This window comes from Trachemys scripta, chromosome 1, assembly GCF_013100865.1.
Source record: "Trachemys scripta elegans isolate TJP31775 chromosome 1, CAS_Tse_1.0, whole genome shotgun sequence".
NCBI classification, from domain to species: domain Eukaryota; kingdom Metazoa; phylum Chordata; order Testudines; family Emydidae; genus Trachemys; species Trachemys scripta.
The window spans coordinates 293,571,036-293,595,546 of record NC_048298.1 but is presented as its reverse complement, the minus strand read 5'-3'; the positions used below and the strand labels follow the sequence as shown (position 1 = coordinate 293,595,546).

The 24,511-nt window shown below is 43.0% G+C and overlaps 1 protein-coding gene across 2 annotated transcripts in view; it reads left to right on the top strand.

Annotated features, from left to right (window-relative positions):
• Window positions 1–6,525, top strand: part of FREM2 (FRAS1 related extracellular matrix 2) — a 198,539-nt gene extending 192,014 nt beyond the window's left edge. The window contains exons 22-23 of one of the 2 annotated variants that reach the window (XR_004644122.1): window positions 335–481; window positions 2,605–2,735. Coding sequence is in view for 1 of the 2 variants with exons in the window: in XM_034758572.1 (XP_034614463.1) it covers window positions 335–481; window positions 2,605–3,117 (660 nt within the window). In the remaining variant the exon portion in view is untranslated. Of the gene's footprint in view, window positions 1–334; window positions 482–2,604 lie in introns of both variants that reach the window. The other variant, XM_034758572.1, reaches the window with a different exon arrangement.
• The last annotated feature ends 17,986 nt before the right edge of the window (window positions 6,526–24,511 follow it).

The following is a 24,511-nucleotide window of genomic DNA, read 5'->3' as shown; positions in this document are numbered from 1 at the left end:
AAATGGGGAAGGAATGGGTTTCTGCCTATCTTTATAATAATCTGGAAAGAAGGTGTGAAAAAAAAAAAAAAGCTATAGAATTTCCCTCCATTTTATTTCTATGGCAAAAATCCTAAAACAGTAAAGAAATTAGTGCTAGTCAGATGTAATCACGATGTTGCTGAAGAGCACTTTTTTTCTTAGGAATGCACCAGATTACATAAATTAGTATGTGTTGATTATGTTCCTGGGAAAATTGCATTTCTATGTGAATATAAAAACTTCTTTCTTGGTGGAAGTGAATGTGCGAATGTACAATGCACAAACAGAATTATTTTTCCCTTTCACCATTTAGGACAAAGCTCAACCAGAGACACAAGCCACAAGCTTTGGAAATGTGCTTTTTAATGCAAAACTAGCAATAGATGATCCTGAGGCAATTCCTTTAGTCAAGCAACCTGGCTCGGATGGATTTAAAGTAGAATCAACACCACTGTTTCAGGTGAGCAGTCTATGGGTCAGCCTCAAGAATACTGTGCTAAGAATCTGAAATAGAGTCAGGCATCATATAAGGAAATACTTGATTATAAGAATAATGAACTTGAGGATGTGTAAACTGCAATAAGGACACCAACACCATTGAAGTCAGTGAATTTGCATAGGTGTAAACCTGTATAAGTGAAAGCAGGGCCCAGAATATTCATGGAGATTGAACCAATCCCCTTTAGCTCTCTCTGTCTTATTTTTGTGGTATTTCCCCTTGTTTTTTGCCCTTTCCAGTTTCTTGAGGCTACAGCCCAGGTCACTCATGTACCAAGCTGTTGTATATACGTACACTGCAAAGTTTAAAATTATTTGTAAATGATGATAAAGTGACCTGCTTTTGACTCCAGTCCTGGATTGGGAGGTAGAGGTAGAGGTGGGGAAAATCTAGAGAGGAAAAGTTCAGGATGAGTGATGATGAGGAGAACAGTGGACTAGGACTGGCCTGGAGCTGTGCTAACTGCTCTTAGAATTGAAGTCTCAGAGAGAGGTGAGGTGGGGGAGCTTGGAAGGCGCATACAGGGCAGGGGAACTCTTATCCCGGTATATTTTAAGGGCTTGATGCAACTCCCATTTAAGTCAATGGAAAGATTCCCACTGACTCCAACAGGAGTTGGATAAGGCCTTAAATGCACCTCATAAAACCTTTCAGAGCAGGGCTCTTCTCCTCTGGACTTTATACACCAACCCAACATAAACTTTTTCATGGTCAGTAAAAAAAAAAAAAAAAAAAACTGGCAAAATCAAACAAATGCTTACTGAGTTAAGGTCGAAAGTACGTTTTAGCAAAGTCCAGCTAACTAAAGTTACCAAAACAGTATCACTTTCTGTACAACCATTCTACACCGTCCAAAGCACAAAACCCCTAGAATGTCTAGAAGTGAGCAGGTAAGGGATCCAACTACTTCCTCAATGCCATATCTTTCATTCATGCTCAGCCTCTTGATTTATGCAGTCCATACAAATTTTACTTTGCCCCTTTAACATTTGCAAAAACATATGTGAAGGTCAAAATAACCAAGTAGAAGAAACAATAGGGAGCCCTTACTCTGATTGCTGAACATTTTAAGCACATGTGGAGTCCCATTAAAACCAGTGGGATTGTTTGAATGAGTAACTGCTCACCCATGTAAGTAAGGGTTTCACAATCTGGCACATAGAGATTGTAAAATCCCATTTGCTATTTAAGGGTTCTGTTTCCAGTAATAATCTAGTCATTTGTTCTGCCCTCTTAGACTGCAACACAATGAGAATGGCAAGAGACAATGGTAGATAGGTATATGGAAGGCAATGGAGGGATAAAAGTAGATTATAGGAAGGTAATGCTGACATGGTGTGTCAGGCAGTAAACATAGTTTATTAAAATTAGATATGGACTAGCTATGAAAAGCCCTAGAGAGACAAGGTGGGTGAGGTAGTGTCTTTTATTGGACCAACTTCTGTTGGTGAAAGAGACAAGATTTTGAACTACACAGACCTCTTCTTCAGGTTTGAAAAGACTTGTCTCTTTCACCAACAGAAGTTGGTTCAATAAAAGTTCATCCACCTTGACTCTCTAATATCCTGGGACCAACGTGGCTACAACAACGCTGCGAACATGAAATGGCCTATTCATTGCATGCCCTCTTTTTGATGAGCTGGTGCAAATTCAAGGCCAGATTGTAGCTCACCTCTGGTTGGGCATGCATAGTGGGCAGAATGTGCAATGATTCTTTCTCTTTTGGAGTACAGCCATAACTGTAGTCCTTGCACAAGGACTCTGTGAGGCCAGTGACACTAAAATCACCAAAAAAGGCCAGGGAGGAGATGGCTCATGCTCCTCCATCTGCACCAGGCAGCAATGGAGGCTGGCTATGGCGGTACTCGGGCTCCACACTCTATGTGTAGCAGATGGCATGATTGCCAATTCCTGCTGGGGTGCTTGGCATGTGGCATATTCTTTCTGAGCATGGCCTCAGGAGTGCTGTCCAGGCATTTCAGGATCAGATGATGAAACAGCTTGCAATTTACTTCTCAGTTTGTATTGATGTGTAACGGCTTCATCGAGGTGGGTAATGCTGAATAAAATGTTGTGTTTTCTAGGTGTCTTTGGGTAGAGAATGGTACATACATACAATCTACACTGTGAGATCAAAAGAAAGTGCCAACCGAGGTATTGGCAAAAGAAGTGTGGAGTACCAATATCACTCTCTGGTCAGTGGTGGGAATCCAGGAACTTCAATGCAGATACGTCAAAAGAGAGGGGTCAAAGAAGCTCCAGAGCTTGCTAAAGCAATTGGCATAGAAAACAGCAGAGGAACTAACATTCAGCACATAGCTTTGGATCACACCAACAAGAAACAGATCCCACAAAGAGAAGTTACAGTCAATGGAATTCTCCCCAGGGAGCTGAATAACAGGAACCCAGAGGTCAACATAGTAACGATCATCGGCGGAGCTGCTGCTGTTTTACTTGCCATCGGTTTCATTGCAATTATTATTTTGCTGTTAAAGCATAAACAGAGCTCAGAGAAGAAAGAAGTCGCAAAGGGGTCAGGGAGCAGTGAGCCAATGATGCCACCACATAATTACACTAGTGACAGCTCTGAGGTTTGATTCCAAGACCATGGGATTTGAACCTGTCTCCAGAGTGCCTTAAAGATAAACTTGAACTGCTCCTTATTAGCAGAAGGTCACCATTATGCTTGGAAATTAAAAGATCGTATGGCTCTAGCTGTACTTGAAAATACCAATTTGAGCTCTTGCTACCATTCTCACACATAAAGGAAGAATCCAACCCAAACCTCCTGTTTTGCACAATAGGCAATCCTGACGTCCGTACATCATGCACTAACGTTAAGCTGCATTGCAAGAAACTGCATCACAAGAGAGAGATTTTTTTGTTTTGTTTTTGTGTTTTCTTTCAATTAAAAAGAAGAAATTATCCAAAGGTGCTAGTGGGCCCCTCTCGGCAATACAAAAGGAAGTCTCTTATTACTGTACTCTTGTCTACTTGGGAGGTGCAATGCTGACACTCTCTGAATGATTTCTCACACAGAACTTCCTTGTTGTTGTTGTTAGTCTGTAGAGTGTGAAAATCCTCTGGCCTGATTCATCGCAGTTAGAGTCCTTTGGCTTCAGTTAAGTTACACCAGTGATGAATTGTATCCCTTGCATTTAACTGACATTTCTTCCAAAGACAAATAGATTAGTCACAACAGAGTTATAAGCAGGCACATATGCCAGGATACATTACACATTCTTCACTGGGAATTCACAATCAGCTATTTGACCTGACTTTTTTTTCTTCTTCTGTTTTTTTTCCTTATTTAAGTTTATATAAAACCAAAGAATATGATAATGTCCAAAAGGAAGCTTGATTTTTACAAACGCTGGATAGTTGTGTCCTCTTACGCTTATAATGGATTATAACAATATTTGTACAGTAAATTGTATTTGTCAGTGCACATCCAATGGTGGGAAATGCATGAGTTGGTACCATTGCAGTGTCTAGAGGCGGGGTAGTGTTAGATTCAAAATGCAGAAGACAAGGTTCTGTCCGAACTGAGGCTATGAATTGTGATGTAGAATTCAGTGCTTACTAGACAGTTACCATATTACAAGTGGCAACAATGGGAAGAAAATACAAACATTTTATGGGAGCAAGTTGTATTTATTAAGTTGATGCATAATCATTGTGCTTCTTGAGAAACATACTGTTTTATGAGTAACTTCACTTTTGGAAGAATACTTCTAGTTTTCTCTGTCTTTTTGGTTAAGGTAATATGACAGCAGGATGTTCTGCAGAAGACTGGATCAATGGTGCTTCATTACAGTGTTTATCCAGTTAGGGCCTGATCCACCCAAAAGGTCTCTCTGCAGCTGCTGGCCCACAGAAGCTCTGTCATTTCCACAGTCTTAGTCAGTTGTCCTTGCTCTGAGAGAGTCTGACCCTCTCTCACACATGCATAAACCAGGAGTAATTCCATTGCAGTCAGTGGAGTTAAACCAGTGTCAGATCAGAATCAGGCTCTTTGTGCTGTTTCTAGAACATCCTCTTTCTCTACTATAGAATCACAGAGGGACCCATCTGGACTCTTTTACTCTGGAGTTACACTGATGTGAGTCCAGTGACTTCAGAAGAGTTACTCTAGATTCGCATCAGTGACTGAGATCAGAAACTAACCCACTGATTCCTTATGGGTTTATCCTAATGGGCTGTATGATCTAAAGACATTTTCAGTGCTCTCAGGGTATGTCTACATTGCAGTTAGAGACCCACAGCTGGCCCATGCCCAGCTTACTCAGGCTGGCACGGGCCAGCCTTGAGCATCTAATTGCAGTGTAGACATACCCTGAGAGCCAAACCCTATCTTTCTCTTGTTTAAATCAGCCAGAAAGCATACTGGCTTTCAAATGTTACCAAACATTTTTGGCCTGAAACAGTTATTTACAGAAGCCCAGAAGGCACCCTATGTGTTATAACTTTCTCCCACTAAGTTCACCATTGATTTGCTGTATGTCTCTAATAATGATGTGTTTTTGAGAGCCATGTTATAACTCATGCCAGATATATCAAAGATTTAACTGGCAGATATTTTTCGCTTTTACCTCAAATTCAGAAGTAGATAAGTAGCAACAACAATCTTGGGCCAAATATGCCTTTGTGTCTGCATACCAAGCCCACTGAGATCAATGGGAGTAATGCACAGCCAAATGCAGAATTTGTCCCCTAGGTTCTACATGTACAGCAAACCAGCAATAAATGACTCTATAGTCAAATGGAACACATGTAAATAATAGCACACTTCAATATTTATAATGGGCCTGTTTTCTACAAGCAGAGAAGTAATTTTAAAAAAAGTTATAATAAAAACAGAAATTAGGGATTTATCACCAGAGCTATTTTTCTGCTTTTGAATGTTAACAAATAGGAATGCTATTTGGTAACATTGATACAAGATCTTCTTCTTATTCCTTTTATGAAGTCAATCTGGGACCCATTTATTTTACAAGCCAAATACTGAGCCTGTTAGGCAGTATAGTAATTACTTTAAACAAGCCCAATGCAATTACTAATTACTCAAAGGACTTTGTAATAGTACAATAAAAAGCAGCATCGCACCCTTAGGTAACTGAGCAGTTATCCAAACTCAGTTTATTTAAAATCTTTGTTGGGGATTAAAGCCTCTAGTGTTTTGGGGGTTTTTTAAATTAAAAAAAAACACTATATAAAACAATATAGAATCAAAGCAGCTGATAAAAAATGGGGGGGGGGAATCAAACACTGAAGATAGACAAGTATCAATGAGATGCATGAGGTCAAATCCTGAAATCCTCTCTTCCAAAACTCCCATTGGTTTCATTAAGGTCTGCCAGATTTGTGCCATAATTAACAAATTGGGTTTCTTAGAATTCAGCGGGTTATAAATACATCTGTAACAGAATGCCTTTTTATTATGGCTTCAGGATTTCAGTTTTCACCAAGATCATTTGAGGCCTATTAACATTTGCCCTTCTGCTTAAAAAGGGGCTTTGTGAATAGTAATTTGAATAAGTGCCTCAATCCCAGTTACTGTGCACAGATACATTTATATTTATCTATACACTCAATAAATTAACTGTATATATTTAACTATTTGCAGATTTTTCTACTGAACCTATTTTCCCATAGAGAGATTATACTATCATCAATAACCAGCATTGTTAGGATGTTTATACAGTGATTACTGTATTGTAATTTGTTGTTTGGATGCATATAGATTTTGTTACACTGTCAAAATGATTTGCACCCATATTTATTTGAAACAACTTGTTTGTTTATGGCTTTTGTATTTGGCATTTATATCAGGAAAAAAATAAAGCTACTTCCCCTTTTGGTTACTAATCAAGTATTTATATATAAGTATCAGATTATTGAGAATGGCCAGTAATACACTACTGGGGTAAGTACTGTAATTTATAATTCAGATAGTCAAGCACAAATTTACCATAGTCTGCAATAAAACCTCTTTTTTTTTCATTCTTCTTGTGATTGTTTCCCAATATAAAATGATTAGTGCAAGATTTGTTTGCTTTTTAATTTAAGAACTATGGTTTCATTCCTGGACCACAAGTGGAATGGCCAATAAAGAATGGATGTTTCATATCTAGTGTTACAGATTCAGAAGATCAGAAGTGCCTAGACAGAGGGATAGACAGAAGTACCTCACACACTAGGGACCAATATTTTTTTACTGCAATCACTAAAATACTGACCACAAAGGGGTAGTCTGAAAAATGACATCACAATGCCTGTCAGATCATTTGTGCTGGTCAGTGCAGCAATCTTCAATCCACTACAAATATGACTTTTGGAGCAGTGATCCTTGAAGGGGGTACAATACTGCAAGATGGCAGAAGTCATCAGTTCAGAGTGAGGAGATGGATAGCAGAGATACCCCACCTACACAATGACCTCTGAAATATGCTTGGGTTTAATTCCCCTCTTTTCTCATGGCAGATTAAGAGAAATCTCAGTTTGGAAAGGGTCACATTGTGAATCAATATACAAACATTGCCAGATTCAGGCCCTTTGTAGGCTTGATTTGTTACCCAGCTTTGTACTATCAGGGTTTCCTGTATTTTATGAAGACACAGGCAGCAGTGGGCAGTTTTCACAAAACATCACTCCATATCTGATCTCTCAGTCCTTGTCCTCCAAGGAAACCTGCACAATATCTTCAAAAGATGAGCCTGGGAGCTTAAATTCATAACTTTGCTAGACACTGAAAATCATGGACTCAATAAAGACACTAGATTTATGGCTTATTACAACCATGTGTAACCCACTAATCCTCCTTTGTCCTACGACTGCAGAGGTGTTAACTGATCGGTAAACCTTGGTCTTTTGCAACACGTGTTAACTCCTTATGCTAAACAATCTGTTCCAGCTTGTATTTCGGTGTGACACTCTGAATACATTTCCCAGCCCTGAAGACGAGCTCTGTGTGAGCTCAAAAGCTTGTCTCTTTCACCAACAGAAGTTGGCCCAATAAAAGATATTGTCTCACCCACCTTTTCTATCTATACCTTTAAGCAGAATAACTCTAGATTTAGCCTCTACATCTGATACTTAAACTGGGAAAGCAGGTCTGCAATCACTTTTTAATTGATACTCTTCCTTTGGGGTTTGAACCTCTTGCTAATTACCCAGAGAGTTGATCCATCCAGGTAATCATCTTGAATCACCACTCCTAGATAAGTATCTGTACTTTGATTCACACAGGTAATGAATGGATCAGTTAAGAGATTTTTGAACCACACCTTTTGGTTCATTACATGAGTGAGTCTTCAAGAATACATCAATTTTTTTCTAGCTATTTGATGGTTGTCATTTGCACTTTAAAGGTATTGAGTCTTAATACATAGAATCATAGGACTGGAAGGGACCTCAAGAGGTCATCTAGTCCAGTCTCCTGCACTCCTGGCAGGACTAAGTATTATCTAGACCATTCCTGACAGGTGTTTGTCTAATCAGGTCTTAAAAATCTCCAATGATGGAGATTCCACAACCTCCCAAAATAATTTATTCCAGTGCTTAACTACCCTGACAGGAAGTTTTTCCTAATGTCCAACCTAAACCTCCCTTGCTGCAATTTAAGCCCATTGCTTCTTGTCCTATCCTCAGAGGTTAAGAAGAATATTTTTTCTCCTTCCTCCTTGTAAGAACCTTTTATATACTTGAAAATTGTTAACATGTCCCCTCTCAGTCTTCTCTTTTCCAGACTAAACAAACCCAGTTTTTTCAATCTTCCCTCATAGGTCATGTTTTCTAGACCTTTAATCATTTTTGTTGCTCTTCTCTGGACTTTCTCCAGGTTGTCCACATCTTTCCTGAAATGTAGCGCCCAGAACTGGACACAATACTCCAGGTGAGGCCTAATCAGCGTGGAGTAGAGCTGAAGAATTACTTCTCGTATCTTGCTTACAACACACCTGCTAATACATCCAAGAATGATGTTTGCTTTTTTTTTGCAATATTGTTACACTGTTGACTCATATTTAGCTTGTTATCCACTATGACCCTCAGATCCCTTTCCGCAGTACTCCTTCCTAGTCAGTTATTTCCCATTTTGTATGTGTGCAACTGATTGTTCCTTCCTAAGTGGAGTACTTTGCATTTGTCCTTATTGAATTTCATCCTATTTACACCAGAGCATTTCTCCAGTTTGTCCAGATCATTTTGAATTTTAATCCTATCCTCCAAAGCACTTGCAACCCCTCCCAGCTTAGTATTGTCCGCAAACTTTATAAGTGTACTTTCTATACCATTATCTAAATCGTTGATGAAGATATTGAATAGAACTGAACTGATCCCTGTGGGACCCCACTCGTTATGCCCTTCCAGCATGACCGTGAACCACTGATGACTACTCTGTGAATGGTTTTCCAACCAGTTTTGCACCCACCTTATAGTAGCTCCATCTAGGTTGTATTTCCCTAGCTTGTTCATGAAAAGGTCATGTGAGACAGTATCAAAAGCCTTACTAAAATCAAGATATACCACCTCTGCTGCTTCCCCCCATCCACAAGGCTTATTACCCTGTCAAAGAAAGCTATCCGGTTGGTTTGACAAGATGTGTTCTTGACAAATCCATGCTGACTGTTACTTATCACCTTATTATCTTCTAGATGTTTGCAAATTGATTGCTTAATTATTTGCTCCATTATCTTTCCGGGTAAAGAAGTTAAGCTGACTGGTCTGTAATTCCCCAGGTTGTCCTTATTCCCCTTTTTATAGATGGGCACTATAATTGCCCTTTTCCAGTCTTCTGGAATCTCTCCCGTCTTCCATGATTTTGCAGAGATAATCTCTAATGGGTCAGATATCTTCTCAGTCAGCTCCTTGAGTATTCTAGGATGCATTTCGTCAGCCCCTGGTGACTTGAAGACATCTAATTTATCTAAGTAATTTTTAACTTGTTCTTTTCCTATTTTAGCCTCTGAGTCTGCCTCATTTTCACTGACATTCACTATGTTAGATGTCCAATCACCACCAACCTTCTTGGTGAAAACTGAAGCAAAGAAGTCATTAAGCACCTCTGTCATTTTCACATTTTCTGTTATAATTTTTTCCCCTTCTTTGAGTAATGGGCCTACCCTGTCCTTGGTCTTCCTCTTGCTTCTAATGTATTTGTAGAATGTTTTCTTGTTACCTTTTATGTCTCTAGCTAGTTTGATCTCGTTTTGTGCCTTGGCCTTTCTGATTTTGCCACTACATACTTGTGTTATTTGTTTATATTCATCCTTTGTAATTTGACCTAGTTTCCACTTTTTGTAGGACTCTTTTTTTTTTTTTTTTTTAGATCATTGACAATCTCCTGGTTAAGCCAGGGTGATCTCTTGCCATACTACGTATCTTTCCTCTGCAGTGGGATAGTTTGCTCTTGTGCCCTTAATAACGGCTCTTTTGAAAAACTGTCAACTGTCTTCAATTGTTTTTCCTCTTGGACTTGCTTCCCATGGGATTTTACCTACTGACTTCCTGAGTTTGTTAAAGTCTGCCTTCTTGAAAGCCATTGTCTTTATTGTGCTGTTCTCTCTCCTACCATTCCTTAGAATCATGAACTCTATCATTTCATGATCACTTTCACCCAAACTGCCTTTCACTTTCAAATTCTTAACCAGTTTCTCCCTATTTTTCAAAATCAAATCTAGAACAACTTCTCCTCTAGTTGCTTTCTCCACCTTCTGAAATAAAAAATGGTCTCCAATGCATTCCAAGAACTTGTTGGATAATCTGTGTCTTGCTGTTTTATTTTCCCAACAGATGTCTGAGTAAGTCCCCCATCACCACCAAGTCCTATGCATTGGATTATTTTGTTAGTTTAAAAAAAGCCTCATCCACCTCTTCCTCCTGGTTAGGTGGTCTGTAGAAGACCCCTATCATAATATCACCCATGTTTTTTACCCCCTTTTTCCTTACCCAGAGACTTTCAACAAGTCTGTCTCCTATTTCCATCTCAACCTCAGTCCAAGTGTATACATTTTAACATATAAAGCAACACCTCCTCCCTTTTTTCCCTACCTGTCCTTCCTGAGCAAGCTATACCCTTCTATACCAATATTCAAGTCATGCATATTATCCCACCAAGTGTCTGTCATGCCAACTTTGTCATAGTTGTGTTTATTTACTAGCAATTTAAGTTCTTCCTGCTTATTCTCCATACTTCTGGCATTAGTATACAGACATCTAAGATACTGATTTGATTCCCGTCCCCAGTTCCCCCCTGCCCAGTTCTGTCTTGTCTCTCCTTTATCCCTGCTATAACAGCCCATGCGCCCCCAAAATTCCGACCCTTCTCCCATGTCTCTATGTTTTTGACTTACCTGTGGATTTTGGTCACCTGCGCCCGTCAAACCTAGTTTAAAGCCCTCCTCACTTGGTTAGCCAGTCTGTATCCAAATATGCTCTTCCCCTTCCTCAATAGGTGGACCCCATCTCTGCTTAGCAGTCCTTCTTCTTGGAACAGCATCCCAATAGGTGGACCCAATCTCTGCTTAGCAGTCCTTCTTCTTGGAACAGCATCCCATGGTCAAGGAAGCTGAAGCCCTCCTAGTGACACCATCTTCACAGCCAGGCATTCACCAGGGCCCCCCAGAGGATTCAGGGGGCCTGGGGCAAAGCAATTTCGGGGGCCCCTTCCATAAAAAAAGTTGCAATACTATAGTAACATGTATTTGGAAATGTAAAAAATAACCAGTGAAATACATTCAAAAATTAAAGTTTAATCATTTGAAAATACACAAAATACATTATTTAAAAACATTAAATGCTTTAATGGTATGTATACATTTGCAATTACATAATGCTTCTTATGAAATCATTTTTTTACAAATTGTTCTGAACATTAATTATACAGCTGCAAATTCTTTCCTCGCTTTCATTTTGGCGAACTCATTCATAATGTCATCAAAACTTATGTCTTTGGCCATTTCATATTCTATGCTCAAAGTAAGCAAATTGTTCAGCCTTTCTTCCCCAGTGGCTAAACGCAAACGATTTTTAATCAATGTTAGCTTACTAAATGCACGCTTTCCCAATGCTACCAACACTGGCAACACTATTAGTAGGCGTAAACAAATACAAATCTGTGGAAACACATTTTCCAACCCTTTTTTGAAGAGAGCATTAAGAAATGTAAGTGCAGAGGTTATATGTCCATCAACTCTTAAGTTGGAATCTTCTTTTATTTTGTAAAAGATTCTAAGTTCCTCTTTAAGATCTTCTCTCTGGAGGTCTTTTGGATATGCTGTGGCCAAAGTGTCAACAAAATTTTCTATAGAAGATTCATCCACTTTATCTGGCAGACACAAAATGGGTGAAAATAAATTTGAGACTTCAGTCATTCTTTCGCCAAGACCTCCTAGCTCTGACAGAAGCAAATCCATTGTCGGGAAGAACATCTGTACTTTGAACTGAGTATTGGGAGAATCAAACGTATGGTCTGCATCCCCTGTATCGTCAAAGAATTGCTTGTTCTTCAGGATCCTTGAGTCACTTTTCATTTTTGGGTCAATACCGAGGCTTGAAGCGACTTGTTTGGCTTCTTCAAAAAAAATTGGTCAAGAAGCTTTCACTGTTTGAATTTCCTTGACTGTTGCTCACGTGTTTAGCTCCCTCTTCCATTGTTAATTTGGCGCTTTGTAGGACCTTGTTCTTATCATCAATACACTGAAGCACTTTAAACCATATTGTAGTAAGAAGTACAAATTCAAATGACTTAAGCCACTTAATCAAACAGTCAACATCTGCCTGGATTTCGGGAGGTAAATGGAGCTCCTCTTCAATTTTAATGAAACTTTCCAGCACGCCTGTGTGATTTTTGATTAGGGGGCAAACAGCATCAACTCTTGTGCTCCACCTAGTTTTAGATACAGTGTGAAGAGATATATTCACAGTGGTCTGCAAAATTTTCCATCTCGCAGGGCTAAGAGCAAATACTTTATAGAGTTTCCGAACATTTCCAAAATACGTTTTTACCCCTACACTGGTTTCCATAGCGTGGGTGCCACAGAGGTTCAGCGTGTGAGCACTGCATAGAGAAAAATAGGCTTGGGCATTTTCTTCCAAAATTCTTGTCTTTACTCCCTGAAATTTTCCTGACATGTTAGAGGCATTGTCATATACCTGGCCGCTGCACCAAGATAGTTCTAAGTCACATTCTTTTAAAAACCTCTTTATCTGTTCTGCTATATCTGCAACAGTCTTCTTTTCAAAATCTACTAATTTAACAAATCTTTCATGCACATCCCAATTTCCGTTTTTTGCATCACATATCTGAGAATAAAAACTAACTGCTCTGTGTGTGAAACATCAGGTGTACCATCAACAATGCTGAAATATCGGGCTTTTCTTACCTCTTCAAGAATAGAGTTTAAAACTTTCTCCCCACACAGTTTCAAGAACTCATTCTGACTACGCCATGACAGGTAGTGAGCCTGCATTCTTCGACCACACTCTCTGCATTGAGCTACCAGTTCTAGATGTTGTTTCACCTCAGTATTGTACCTGCCCACAAGCTTCAGTGTTGACAAGAAAAGCCCACAGTCGTCATAATCAAGAGTAGAATGGTTACCATGAAATGGCAGATTATTCTTTGCTAGGAAAAGAATTACGTCAACAACAGCAGTTAATATTTTACACCATTTTTCCTCTTCCTGTTTAATACTATGCTGTAATGCTGCATCAATGCCTCTTTTATCACTGAGTGTCTGAAATAATTCCTTCCACTTAATGTAATTGCTCAAATGTAAAGTGTTTTCTTTGTGACTCTTGATTTTCTCGTAAATCTTTTTCCAATTATCAGCAATTCCACCTTCGACAAATTTTGAGTGATGTAATTGGTTAGTTTGAGTTTCACTTCTGTAGAGACTGCAGGGAAAACAAAATATTGCTGCAGCATCTTTACTCCACACCATCCAGCCTCTTTCAATACATTCACCATTACTCAGATGTTTAGAAAAAACTGTTATCGGCAATTTTCTGCCAAAAGAATCACGAGGAAAGTTTTCATGCTTATGTGGTGGACCCTTCAATACAATAAGATCTCTTTTCTTTATATCTAGGTACTTCCAAGAGGCTGGGTCATTACTGCACAACTCTTCTTTGTCATTCCCATCTACAGCAGCAGGACTAGTTGACTGTACCAGTTTCTCAGTTATAGCATCCTGCTCCTTGTCCCCTGACTGCCCCCTGAGACTCCCCCCAACCACCACCCTGGGACCCCACCCCCCACCAATCCCTCCTGCTCCCTGTCCCCTGACTGCCCCGACCCCTATCCACCCCCCAGCTGAGTCCTGACAGACCCCTGGAACGCCCACGATCCAACCCGCCATTTCTCCGTCCCCGACCGCCCCCACCCAGAACCTCTGCCCCTCCAACCCCCCCCCCCCGGCTCCCTGCCCCTTATTCAACCCCCCCAGCCCCGGGCCCTTACCATGCCGCTTACCCCTGCCTCCCCTCTCTCCTGGAGCCTCAGTGAGCCGCGTCCAGGAGCAGCCCTGGACAGTGCTGCAACCGTGTGGCTCCGGCAGGACCTGAGCTCCTGCGGCTTGGCCTGCTGGAGCTCACAGACCCACCCCCTTACTACACAGCTCTGAGCGAAAGGAGCTCAGGTCCTGCCGGAGCCACACCGCTGCAGCGCTGTCCAGTGCTGCTCCTGGACGTGGCGCGCTGAGGCACCAGTGGATGGGGGGAGGCGGGGGCGGGGCTGGGGGGGAGCCTCAGAAATTCTCGTGGGGGCCCTGCGGGGCCCGGGGCTTGGGGCAAATTTCCCCACTTGACCCCCCTCTGGGTAGCCCTGGCATTCATCTCCAGGATGAATCAGTCTCTGCCTGGGCCCCTACCCTTGACTAGAAGGATCATAGAGAACACCACCTGCATTCCCAACTCCTTCACCCTTATTCCCAGAGCCCTGTAGTCACTTCTTACCTGCTGAGGGTCATACCTCACAGTGTTATTAGTGCTCTCATGGATGAGTAGCATGGGGTAGTCAGAGGGCCGGATGATCCTTGACAATCCCTCCATAATGTCTCAGATATGGGCCCCTGGCAGGCAGCATACCTCCCGGGATGCCATGTCAGGGTGACAGATGGGTTCCTCCGTCCCCCTCAGAAGAGAGTCACCAACCACCACTACCCTACGTTTCCTCTTGGGAGTGGTGGCTGCGATCCTCCCAGCCTTGGGGGTACATGGCTTCTCCTCCTCCACCTTGTGGGGTGATTCCTTATCGCTTGTTGCCACGGCAGCATATGAGTTTTCCATCGCTCTGGTGGGTGGGTTGGGAGTAGGGGTGGAACACTGCCTGCTGCCAGAAGTAACCAGTAGCCAGTGTCCTCCTTGTGACAGAACCATATCCTCCTCCCCCGGTGGTGTGACAGCAGTCCTCTGTAGCTGGATAGCTTCCTCAGCCTTGGATGTCTCCATATGAATATTCTCAAGAAATTCCTCATGGGCACAGATGCTCCTCAGCCTAGCCACCTCATCCTGTAGCTCTCCACCTGCTGCCTGAGAGATTCCACCAACAGGCACCTTTCACACTGGATAGTCCCCCCCAGACTGGCCTTCTGTGAATGGGAAATGTCTTAAGAACATCTAAGGATGGAGATTCCACAGCCTCCCTAGGTAACCCATTCCAGTGCTTCACCACCCTCCTAGTGAAATAGTTTTTCCTAATATCCAACCTAGATCGCCCCCATTGCAACTTGAGACCATTACTTCTTGTTCTGTCATTTGCCACCGCTGAGAACAGCCGAGCTCCATCCTCTTTGGAACCCCCCTTCAAGTAGTTGAAGGCTGCTATCAAATCCTCCCTCACTCTTCTCTTCTGCAGACTAAATAAGCCCAGTTCCCTCAGCCTCTCCTCATAAGTCATGTGCCTCAGCCCCCTAATCATTTTCATTGCCCTCTGCTGGACTTTCTCCTATTTGTCCACATCCTTTCTGTAATGGGGTGCTCAATACTGGATGCAGTACTCCAGATGTGGCCTCACCAGTGCTGTATAGAGGGGAATAATCACTTCCCTCAATCTGCTGGCAGTGCTTCTACTAATGCAGCCCAATATGCCATTAGCCTTCTTGGCAACAAGGGCACACTGTTGACTCATAGCCAGCTTCTCATCCACTGTAATCCCCAGGTCCTTTTCTGCAGAACTGTTGCTTAGCCAGTCGGTCCCCAGCCTGTAGCGGTGCATGGGATTCTTCCGTCCTAAGTGTATGACTCTGCACTTGTCCTTGTTGAACTTCATCAGATTTCTTTTGGCCCAATCCTCCAATTTGTCTAGGTCACCCTGGACCCTATCCCTACCCTCCAGCGTATCTACCTCTTCCCTTGGTGAATCCATGTTAACTGTTCCTGATCACCTATCTCTCCTCCAAGTGCTTCAAGATGGATTCCTTGAGAACCTGCTCCATGATTTTTCTGGGGACTGAGGTGAGGCTAACCGGTCTATAGTTCCCTGGATTCTCCTTCTTCTCTTTTTTAAAGATGGGCACTATGTTTGCCTTTTTCCAATCGTCCGGCATGTCCCCCAATCGCCACAAGTTTTCAAAAATAATGGCCAATGGCTCTGCAGTCACATCAGCCAACTCCCTCAACACCCTCGGATGCATTGCATCTGGCCCCATGGACTTGTGCATATCCAGTTTTTCTAAATAGTCCTTAACCTGTTCTTTCACCACTGAGGGCTGCTTACCTCCTCCCCATACTGTATTGCCCAGTGCAGCAGTTTGGGAGCTGACCTTGTCTGTGAAGACAGAGGCAATAAAAGCATTGAGTACTTCAGCTTTTTCCACATCATCTGTCACTAGGTTACCTCCCCCATTCAGTAAGGGTCCCATACTTTCCCTGACCTTCTTCTTGTTGCTTACATATCTGTAGAAACCCTTCTTGTTACCCTTCACATCCCTTGCTAGCTGCAACTCCAGTTGCGCTTTGGCCTTCCAGATTACACCCCTGCATGCTCGAGCAATATTTTTATACTCCTCCCTAGTCATCTGTCCAAGTTTCCACTTCTTGTAAGCTTCCTTTTTGTGTTTAAGCTCACTGAAGATTTCTCTGTTAAGCGAAGCTGGTCGCCTCCCATATTTGCTATTCTTTCTGCACATCAGGATGGTTTGTTCCTGTGCCTTCAATAAGGCTTCTTTAAAATACAGCCAGATTTCCTGGACTCCTTGCCCCCTCATATTAGCTTCCCAGGGGATTCTGCCGATCAATTCCCTGAGGGAGTCAAAGGTGCAGGTGGAGGAGACAGAAGTAGCATTGGCTCTGGTGATGCAGCCCTTCCTAACCATAGCAATTATATTACAGCTCCCCCCCAAACTCCCTTCTTTGCGGTCCCCTGTTTGCTAGCTCCCCTTGGTCACTTAGTCTCTGGCTTTTAAGACCTTCTCTCGTAGGTCAGCCCTACCCTCTCATTAATCACACAGGGGTAGGGTGATCACATCAGGGCCGGCTCTAGGATTTTTGCTGCCCAAAGCAAAAACAATTTTGGCCGCCCCCCCCCCTTATTTAATTACCCCACCCTCGGCCCCACCTCAACTCTGCCCCTTCCCCAAATCCCCAGCCCTGCCTCCTCCCCCCAGGCTCTCAAGCCTAGGAGGGAGGGAGGGGGAGAAGCGGCACTGCGCCGCGGCCACTCAGAGTCTCCCCCTCCCTCCCAGGTTTGAGAGTCTTGGAGGGAGGGAGGGGGAGACTCCGAGTGGCCGCGGCGCGGCGCGGGCGCCGCTTCTCCCCCTCACTCCCAGGCTCTCAAGTCTGGGAGGGAGGGGGAGCAGGGGCGCGCGAAACGGCCGCTCGGGATCTCCCCCTCCTTCCCAGGTTTGAGAGCCTGAGGGGGAGGGTGAGTAGCGGTGCGCGAATCAGCTGTTTCGCGCGCCGTGGCAGCAGCAGCGGAGGTGTGCTAGGGCGGCCGGGGCACATTTTTAGGGGTGGCATTCTGGCGCCGGCCATGCCGCCCCTAAAAATGTGCCGCCCCAAGCACCAGCTTTTTTTGCTGGTGCCTAGAGCCGGCCCTGCAGCCAAACAAACTCACTCAGCCCAAAGTGAGTACTCACACCTTGTTTGTTCAGTCTCAGGCAGGCAATCATCAAAGAGGCATTAAACAGGATTATTCACGTTCTCTATTCAGTTTAGCCTCTCAGACATGCCTGACTCTCCAGGTTTCAAGCGCTGTCTCACCTGTAGACTTTCAATACCAGTGACAGATGGCCATGCGCAGTATGTCCGTTGCCTGGGGGAGAGACACATTACCCAAAGTGTTCCCACTGCAAGAAACTGACAGCGAGGACAAGGATGGCTAGGGACCTCCAACTAAAACGCTTAATGATGGAGAGCTCCCTCCGACCTGCCTCCAACCTTGAGTCCAGGACACCTCCTCGCCAGTCCTCACCTGCAGCTGCCTCAGATATGGGGTCTTCTTCAAAAATGGCTGCTAAGGATCCTGGTCCTAAAAAAGCCACAAAAAAGTGGTCTCACTCTTCACTGCACTGTGATTCGCCTCCTAAAAAGCGATCTCCGACCACAAAAACTGCTCCAGTACCAACGGCACCAAGAGCACCGGACCACGAGGCACCGGGACCGTCTGGTACTGAGACGTCCCGAGGAACAAAAGACCCCATGCGATCTAGCTCTCATAGGAGCAAAACTAAGCCTCTTAGCTGGGCACCAAGGGAGCTGAACAAACCTCAGGCATAGAACAGCACTATGCCGCCATCTGCTGCACCAATACAATATGTAATAGAATACAACAGATTCGGACTAACACGGCTACCCCTCTGATACAATACAATATGGCAAATCTATAGCATCGACAACTCTGATTCCTCTGATTCCTAGCCTGAGCTTGCCTCTGCTGCTGGTACCGAGCCTCCTGGTACCATCACAGTTTGTCAGCCAGGTGGACCTACTCATTACTTCTACCCTGGGAACTCTGTGTTTCAGCACCGATGGTACCCCAGCCAGGTCAGGGCCAAGCTTTTTCATTACACCCGCTGGCTCGGCCCCTCCTCTCTCCAGTGATGAATAGGAGGAAGTGGAGACAGGAATGGGCAGCCCTCGCCACTCTTCTCCCAAACCTGGACCCTTGCAGCTGCAGGGTATAGGTTGGCAACCCCCACATTCCTCAAGGACAAAGTCACCCTATGCCCACACCCTAAATTCATACCCAAGATTGCCTCCCTCTTTCATCTTATCAAACCCATTTACTTACCTGTATTCTTTCCCAAGCCACACACTGACAACAGGAAGGCATCCCTTCACACACTAGACATCTGTAGAGTGCTGGTGTTCTACAGAGAGAGGAAAAAAAACATTCAGAAAATCATGCAGACTATTCATATCCACAACAGAATGATCAAGAGGCCAAACCATTTCCAAACAGAGACTTTCTAAGTGGATCTCTAATTGTATCCATTTATGTTACCAAAATTACAATCTGCAAGCTCCTTCTAGACTTTGCACACACTCCAGTAGAGCTATGTCCACATCCATAGCCTTTCTCAAAGATGTACCCATCATGGATATTTGTAAACAAGCTACCTGGGCATCGCTCCATACTTTCACCAAACATTATGCCCTGGAACAGCAGTCAGCTGCAGATGCTCATTTTGGACTATGGGTCAGTGCTCTCCACTGTACATACCTCAACTCCAAAGCCCCTCCGCTCCACCAAGGGGGACTGCTCTTCAGTCAGCTTGAAGAAGAAAAGGTTACTCATCTTGTGCACTAACTGAGGTTCTTTGAGATGGTTGTCCCTGTGGGTGCTCCACTACCAACCCTCCTCCCCTCTACTTCGGAGTTTCAGCTCGATCCTCTGGGATAGAAGAGGAACTGGGTGATGGTTGGCTGCATGCACAGGGTAACCGCTCAGAGCGGTGTGAGACCAACTGGGGCACTGCTACCAAAAGTTTCCGACTGGAAGCGCAGGGCGCCAAGACATCTAAAGTGGAGTACTCTCAGGGACAACCATCTCGAAGAACCTCAGTTACTGCACAAGGTGAATAATCTCGTATATCTGTGCCACAGTTCTGGTGTCCGTTCCACCTGTCTTTGGGGGATCATATTTCCTTTCTAACAGCAATATGTATAAAAGCAAGAAATTGATAGCTTGGCATGACAATATTAAGTACAAACACCAAACTTTGTAATATTCTGGAGTGAGAGGGGAGGAAACTTATCAGCTGTCATCACCCTTGGTCTCTAACAGCTGAGTTATCCCCACTTCACATCTGTCAAGGAAAGCTTGGCAAGCTGTGATCAGTCAACAGACTTTCCACTGTGCATATCCTCTATATGTATTTGATCTTGGCAGGCTAAAGGTGAAGGGCCTAGGGAGAAGAAGGTGTAGGGAGATATAAAAGGATACTGCCAAATACTTTTATTTAGCTGATCAGTGTATTATTTTTTACTCTCCACTGTTCATAATAGAAGGTTGTGGGGGAGGGAAATGTCCTGGGCTATCAAACATCCTTTTACATTTGATTTTTTCCCTGTTCTTTTTAGTTCCTGGTGGCACTGAAATGATCTTGACTAAATGTAGGTGCTGGTGCAGAGGAAAACAAACATTAAGTCTCGCCAAAATAGCAGCTAAGGCTGATGTGGTTGGGTTCTTTTGGCAGCAAACATAGATTTTAAATACAGAATGCTGAACTGTGCCCTCAAGTCTGGACACTGCCCCTTTGCATCATCACAGCAGTGCAATGGGGCCATAGAATGTGGGAGAATCTAAACTATTATTTTCACCCATCTGTATGCTATGTGTCTTTGTCCTCTGGGACAACATAATTGTGATGTATGACACTGCAGCATGCCACAACATTTGCATCATTTAATGGCATTATGTCTTGGTGTGATGTGTCCTCACAGATTGATATAACATAATGACAGTGTCACACAACATCTGAAATAAACTTGGGACTCGTAGCTATTCTAGAAAACAGACTTCTAGAGCTCCAGATATTCAGCAGAAAATCAAAATGAGCTTTAGCCTTTTGAAATAGCAACTTTTGTAGTGCTCTTCTTCTCACTTGACTCAGATCACTATCATGACTGTTAAAATGCCTGTCTTTTTAGCTGATAATCTGTCCCAGATGCTCACTGTATTTTATGAGGCACCTACTTATAAACAGTAGTTACACAATATCTCAATTTACTTCCTGTTCTACTTTTATGACAGTCGTTCTCAACCAGGGATATGCATATCCCTGGGGTGACACAGAGGTCTTCCAGGGGGTACATCAACTCATCTAGATATTTGCCTAGTTTTACAACAGGCTACATAAACAGCACTAGTGAAGTCAGTACACACTAAAATTTCATAGAGACAATGACTTCTTTATACTGCTCTATAGACTATACACTGACATAGAATCATAGAAGATTACGGTTGGAAGAGACCTCAGGAGGTCACCTAGTCCAAACTCCTGCTCAAAGCAGGACCAACCCCATCCCAGCCAGGGATGTACATGTAAGTACAATATTTATATTCCAATTGATTTATTTTATAATGGTAAAAATGAGAAAGTAAGCAATTTTTCAGTAATGTGCTGTGACACTTTTGGATTTTTATGTCTGATTATCTACGTTTTTAAGTGAGGTGAAACTTTGGGTATACGAGACAAATCAGACTCCTGAAAGGGGTACAGTAGTCTGGAAAGGTTGAGAGACACTGCTGTATAACACTTTGTTTTTCAAATGCAGCAGATCATTAGGTTTGTGTTCTTGTGTATCTAATGTTCTAAAACACTGTCGATAAACATTGTCCTGCATATTTCAGATGTCTTATGGTAAGTCTTTTTATATTACTGTCAGTTGTAAGGCAGAATCTATCAATTGCTTTCAATGCGCCCAGAGGGGAATATTTTATACAATATCTAATCTTGATACATTGTGTCAGAATATTGTTCACTCATTTAACCTTTTCAGACTATTTTTATTATAACAACCTTGAGCAAACACTGTCCAAATGGTTGCAATGATTCCATTATCAGCTATAACAATATTTACCTGTGGGTCATAATTTTGTGTAAACAATTAACCAAAAAGAGGGAAAAATTAAAAAACAAACACCATCATTAAATTACTCATGCAGAAACGTAATCCTGAATTTCCGGCTCAGCAGTAGCATGGCCAGACAATACAGATGTGCATGCAAAACTAGTGAGACTCAGGAGCTCTGAGTTCAGTCCCCAGTTCTCCCACACATAGGGTGATCAGATGTCCTGATTTTATAGGGACAGTCTATGGGTGAAAGTAACTTAAAAGACTTACCGGTATGCAAGGCAGCTGGGGTCCTGGGCAAGGTGTGTGTGTGGGGTGGCTCTGGGCCTCCGGAAGGGGCGGGACCTTGGGCGGAAGGGGCGGGGCTGGGGCAGACCCTTCAGTGCTGCCCAGCCCACGCCGCCCAGGGCTCCAGTCGCTGCCCAGAGCCCCGAGCCCTTTTAAATCGCCAGGCCCCAGGGCAGCTGTGCCCCCTCACACTCCATCAGCCGCCCTGTCAGTATGGTCGGCTGTGTCCCGGCCCGTACCAGCAGCCACTTTCTTATCGGGCCATACCAGCTTACTTTCATCTCTGGGACAGTCCTGATATTCAGGGCTTTGTCTTATATAGCCGCCTATTTCCCCCCCTTCTGCCCCCACACCCAGTTTTTCACACTTGCTAGCTGGTCACCCTACCCACAGACTTCCTGTGTGACCGTGGCAAGTCACTTGACTCAGTTTCCCACCTGCAAGATGAGGTAATAATATTTTCTTTTCTCCCACCCTTTCTCCATGTTTGTCTATTTAGATTGTAAAACTTTGAGGCAACAATTATCTCTTACCTTGTGTACATCATGCACTGGTTTCTGCTGGGATCTCCAGGCACTGCTGTAATACAAATAATAATTATAAATGAGTAATAAGTTGCTTGTTTCACACAACAAAAGAACAAGGAAAGTGAACATATCACAGAAGCATGCATAAGGTTCCCAGCCATTAAAAGAGGTGTTGCTGCACCAATTTGTTATTGTCTGTGGTAGGAAACAGTGTGGGTAAGAAAATTTTAAACTAAAAGAATTCTATGCATGCAGTGTGGAGCTCACCATTACCTCCCTGTCATTTCTACAGACACAGCAGAAGCAAGACACTGACTGACGTGGGGAAAATTTAGCTATTGTGGAACATATCTGAGATTGAGATGTCCTTTACATTTCAAAGCTCTTCCTGGGTGCAGAGTTCAGCAGCCATGTTGTTCTCAGTGCTCAGTACATCCTCGCTTAGGAAGCTCTTTGTTCTTTATACAGGTTCTTTTGGACTCCAATTATTCTATTCGTTCTTTGTCTGCAGAAAAAACAGAACAGTCACAAGTTTTTTAACATAATAATCACTGTCATGCTACTAACCCCAAAGACTAGCACTAGTCTCTGAGAGCTAAAAACTGGGGGAAAGGTGTGCCCAGATCCCTTCCACCTTATCCAGACATCAGAACCCCCGGGGTCCCACTGGCAAGACAGTGTAGCTACCCAGCCAAATGCTTATGTGCGTGAAAATCACAGTGGAGGCCGTTGTTTTCTTCCATGTCAATACCCACAGAGGTTCCTGTCCCTCCAGTTCCGTCTCTTCTAGTCCCTCCTCAAAATCCACTTCTTCTCTGATGGTAACATCAAGGAATGACCCAAGATCATGTAGGGTAAGATCAACTGGATAGAGATGATTTTATTTACTTGTTTTTAAAATGTTTTAAAATATAATGTAGGTTCATTAAAAATTTATCTGTTTTACACACGCTATCTCTCCTCCACCCTTTGCAGTACTGCCAGTTTTATCATGAATCTCATAATATTTGGTGTTTCTTGACTCCCGAACTCCTGGAGTCTTGGGAATATGTGAGAATCTCAGCTTTATTTTTTTTAATATAAGAAAGTTTCTTGCCCTCATGGTTGCAAAGAGAAGTTTGAAAATGGGACCTAAGTGTAACCCAAAGATTCAAAAATCAGAAAGGTAAATGAAAAGAACCAAAAATGTATATTTTAATCTCATGATTTTTAATGCCAATCTCAAGATTTTGAAGGGCCTGACTCATGATTTGTGATTATATGGGTTGGCAATGCTGCATATGTTTCTTGTTTTAGATATTAACCTTTTGGGAGGTAGGGACTGCTTTCCTCCATGTGTGTGGTGGTAGCTGGAAAAGCAGCATTTGGCCAGAAAGAGCCCAGCTTTACTGCATAGTCAAGGACTAGAAATGCATCAATCAATTTGGTGAGTCATTAAGGTTGATTTGACCAAGATGCTCTTGATGTAGAAAAGACACTGAAATTGCCCTGGGACTTTCTTAAGGATGGGAGTTGAGCATTAGCACCTCCTGGAAGAGACTGACCATGCATCTGGTCACCATCACCTCCTGCCAGATTTTGTCACTCAACATCTGGTACCATATATCAGATGAAGTAACAAAAATCATTTGAAACTCTCCAGGCTGGTCCCTGTGCACAGGGATAGGTTGTAAATCATTAACAATACTTTGAAAAAGAAGTACCCCAAAATCCCACACTTTAATGCTTAATCCACCAGCCTTATCTCAAAATGCAGTAATAGCAGTATTTCCCCATCCTTTGTGATGGCAGCAGTGCAGTTGGAAAATAACAGCTGTGACAAAAGGCTCTTTTTTGTGAACTTCTATTTTGCCAGTTTGGCTTCCATTTTGCAATTGCTGTGAGATTTAGTAAATAAATAATACTGCAGCGTGGAAATTCCTCGTATTGAGGGCAAAGATAGCAGATTAGAACTGGAACCCACGTCAGACAATTTGTTTGCTTTTGAGTGCTATGAAAGCTGATTGGCTGCCTGAGTCCAATCTTTTTTCAAGTCCCCAGTCATTTCAATAAAGCCTCATTCAGCTAAAGTATGAAGTTAAACCCTAATCAGGAGCCTGGGAAGCAAGTGAATTTGGCTTGAAAACAAAAAAGAGACATCTGCTGTAGGACTGAC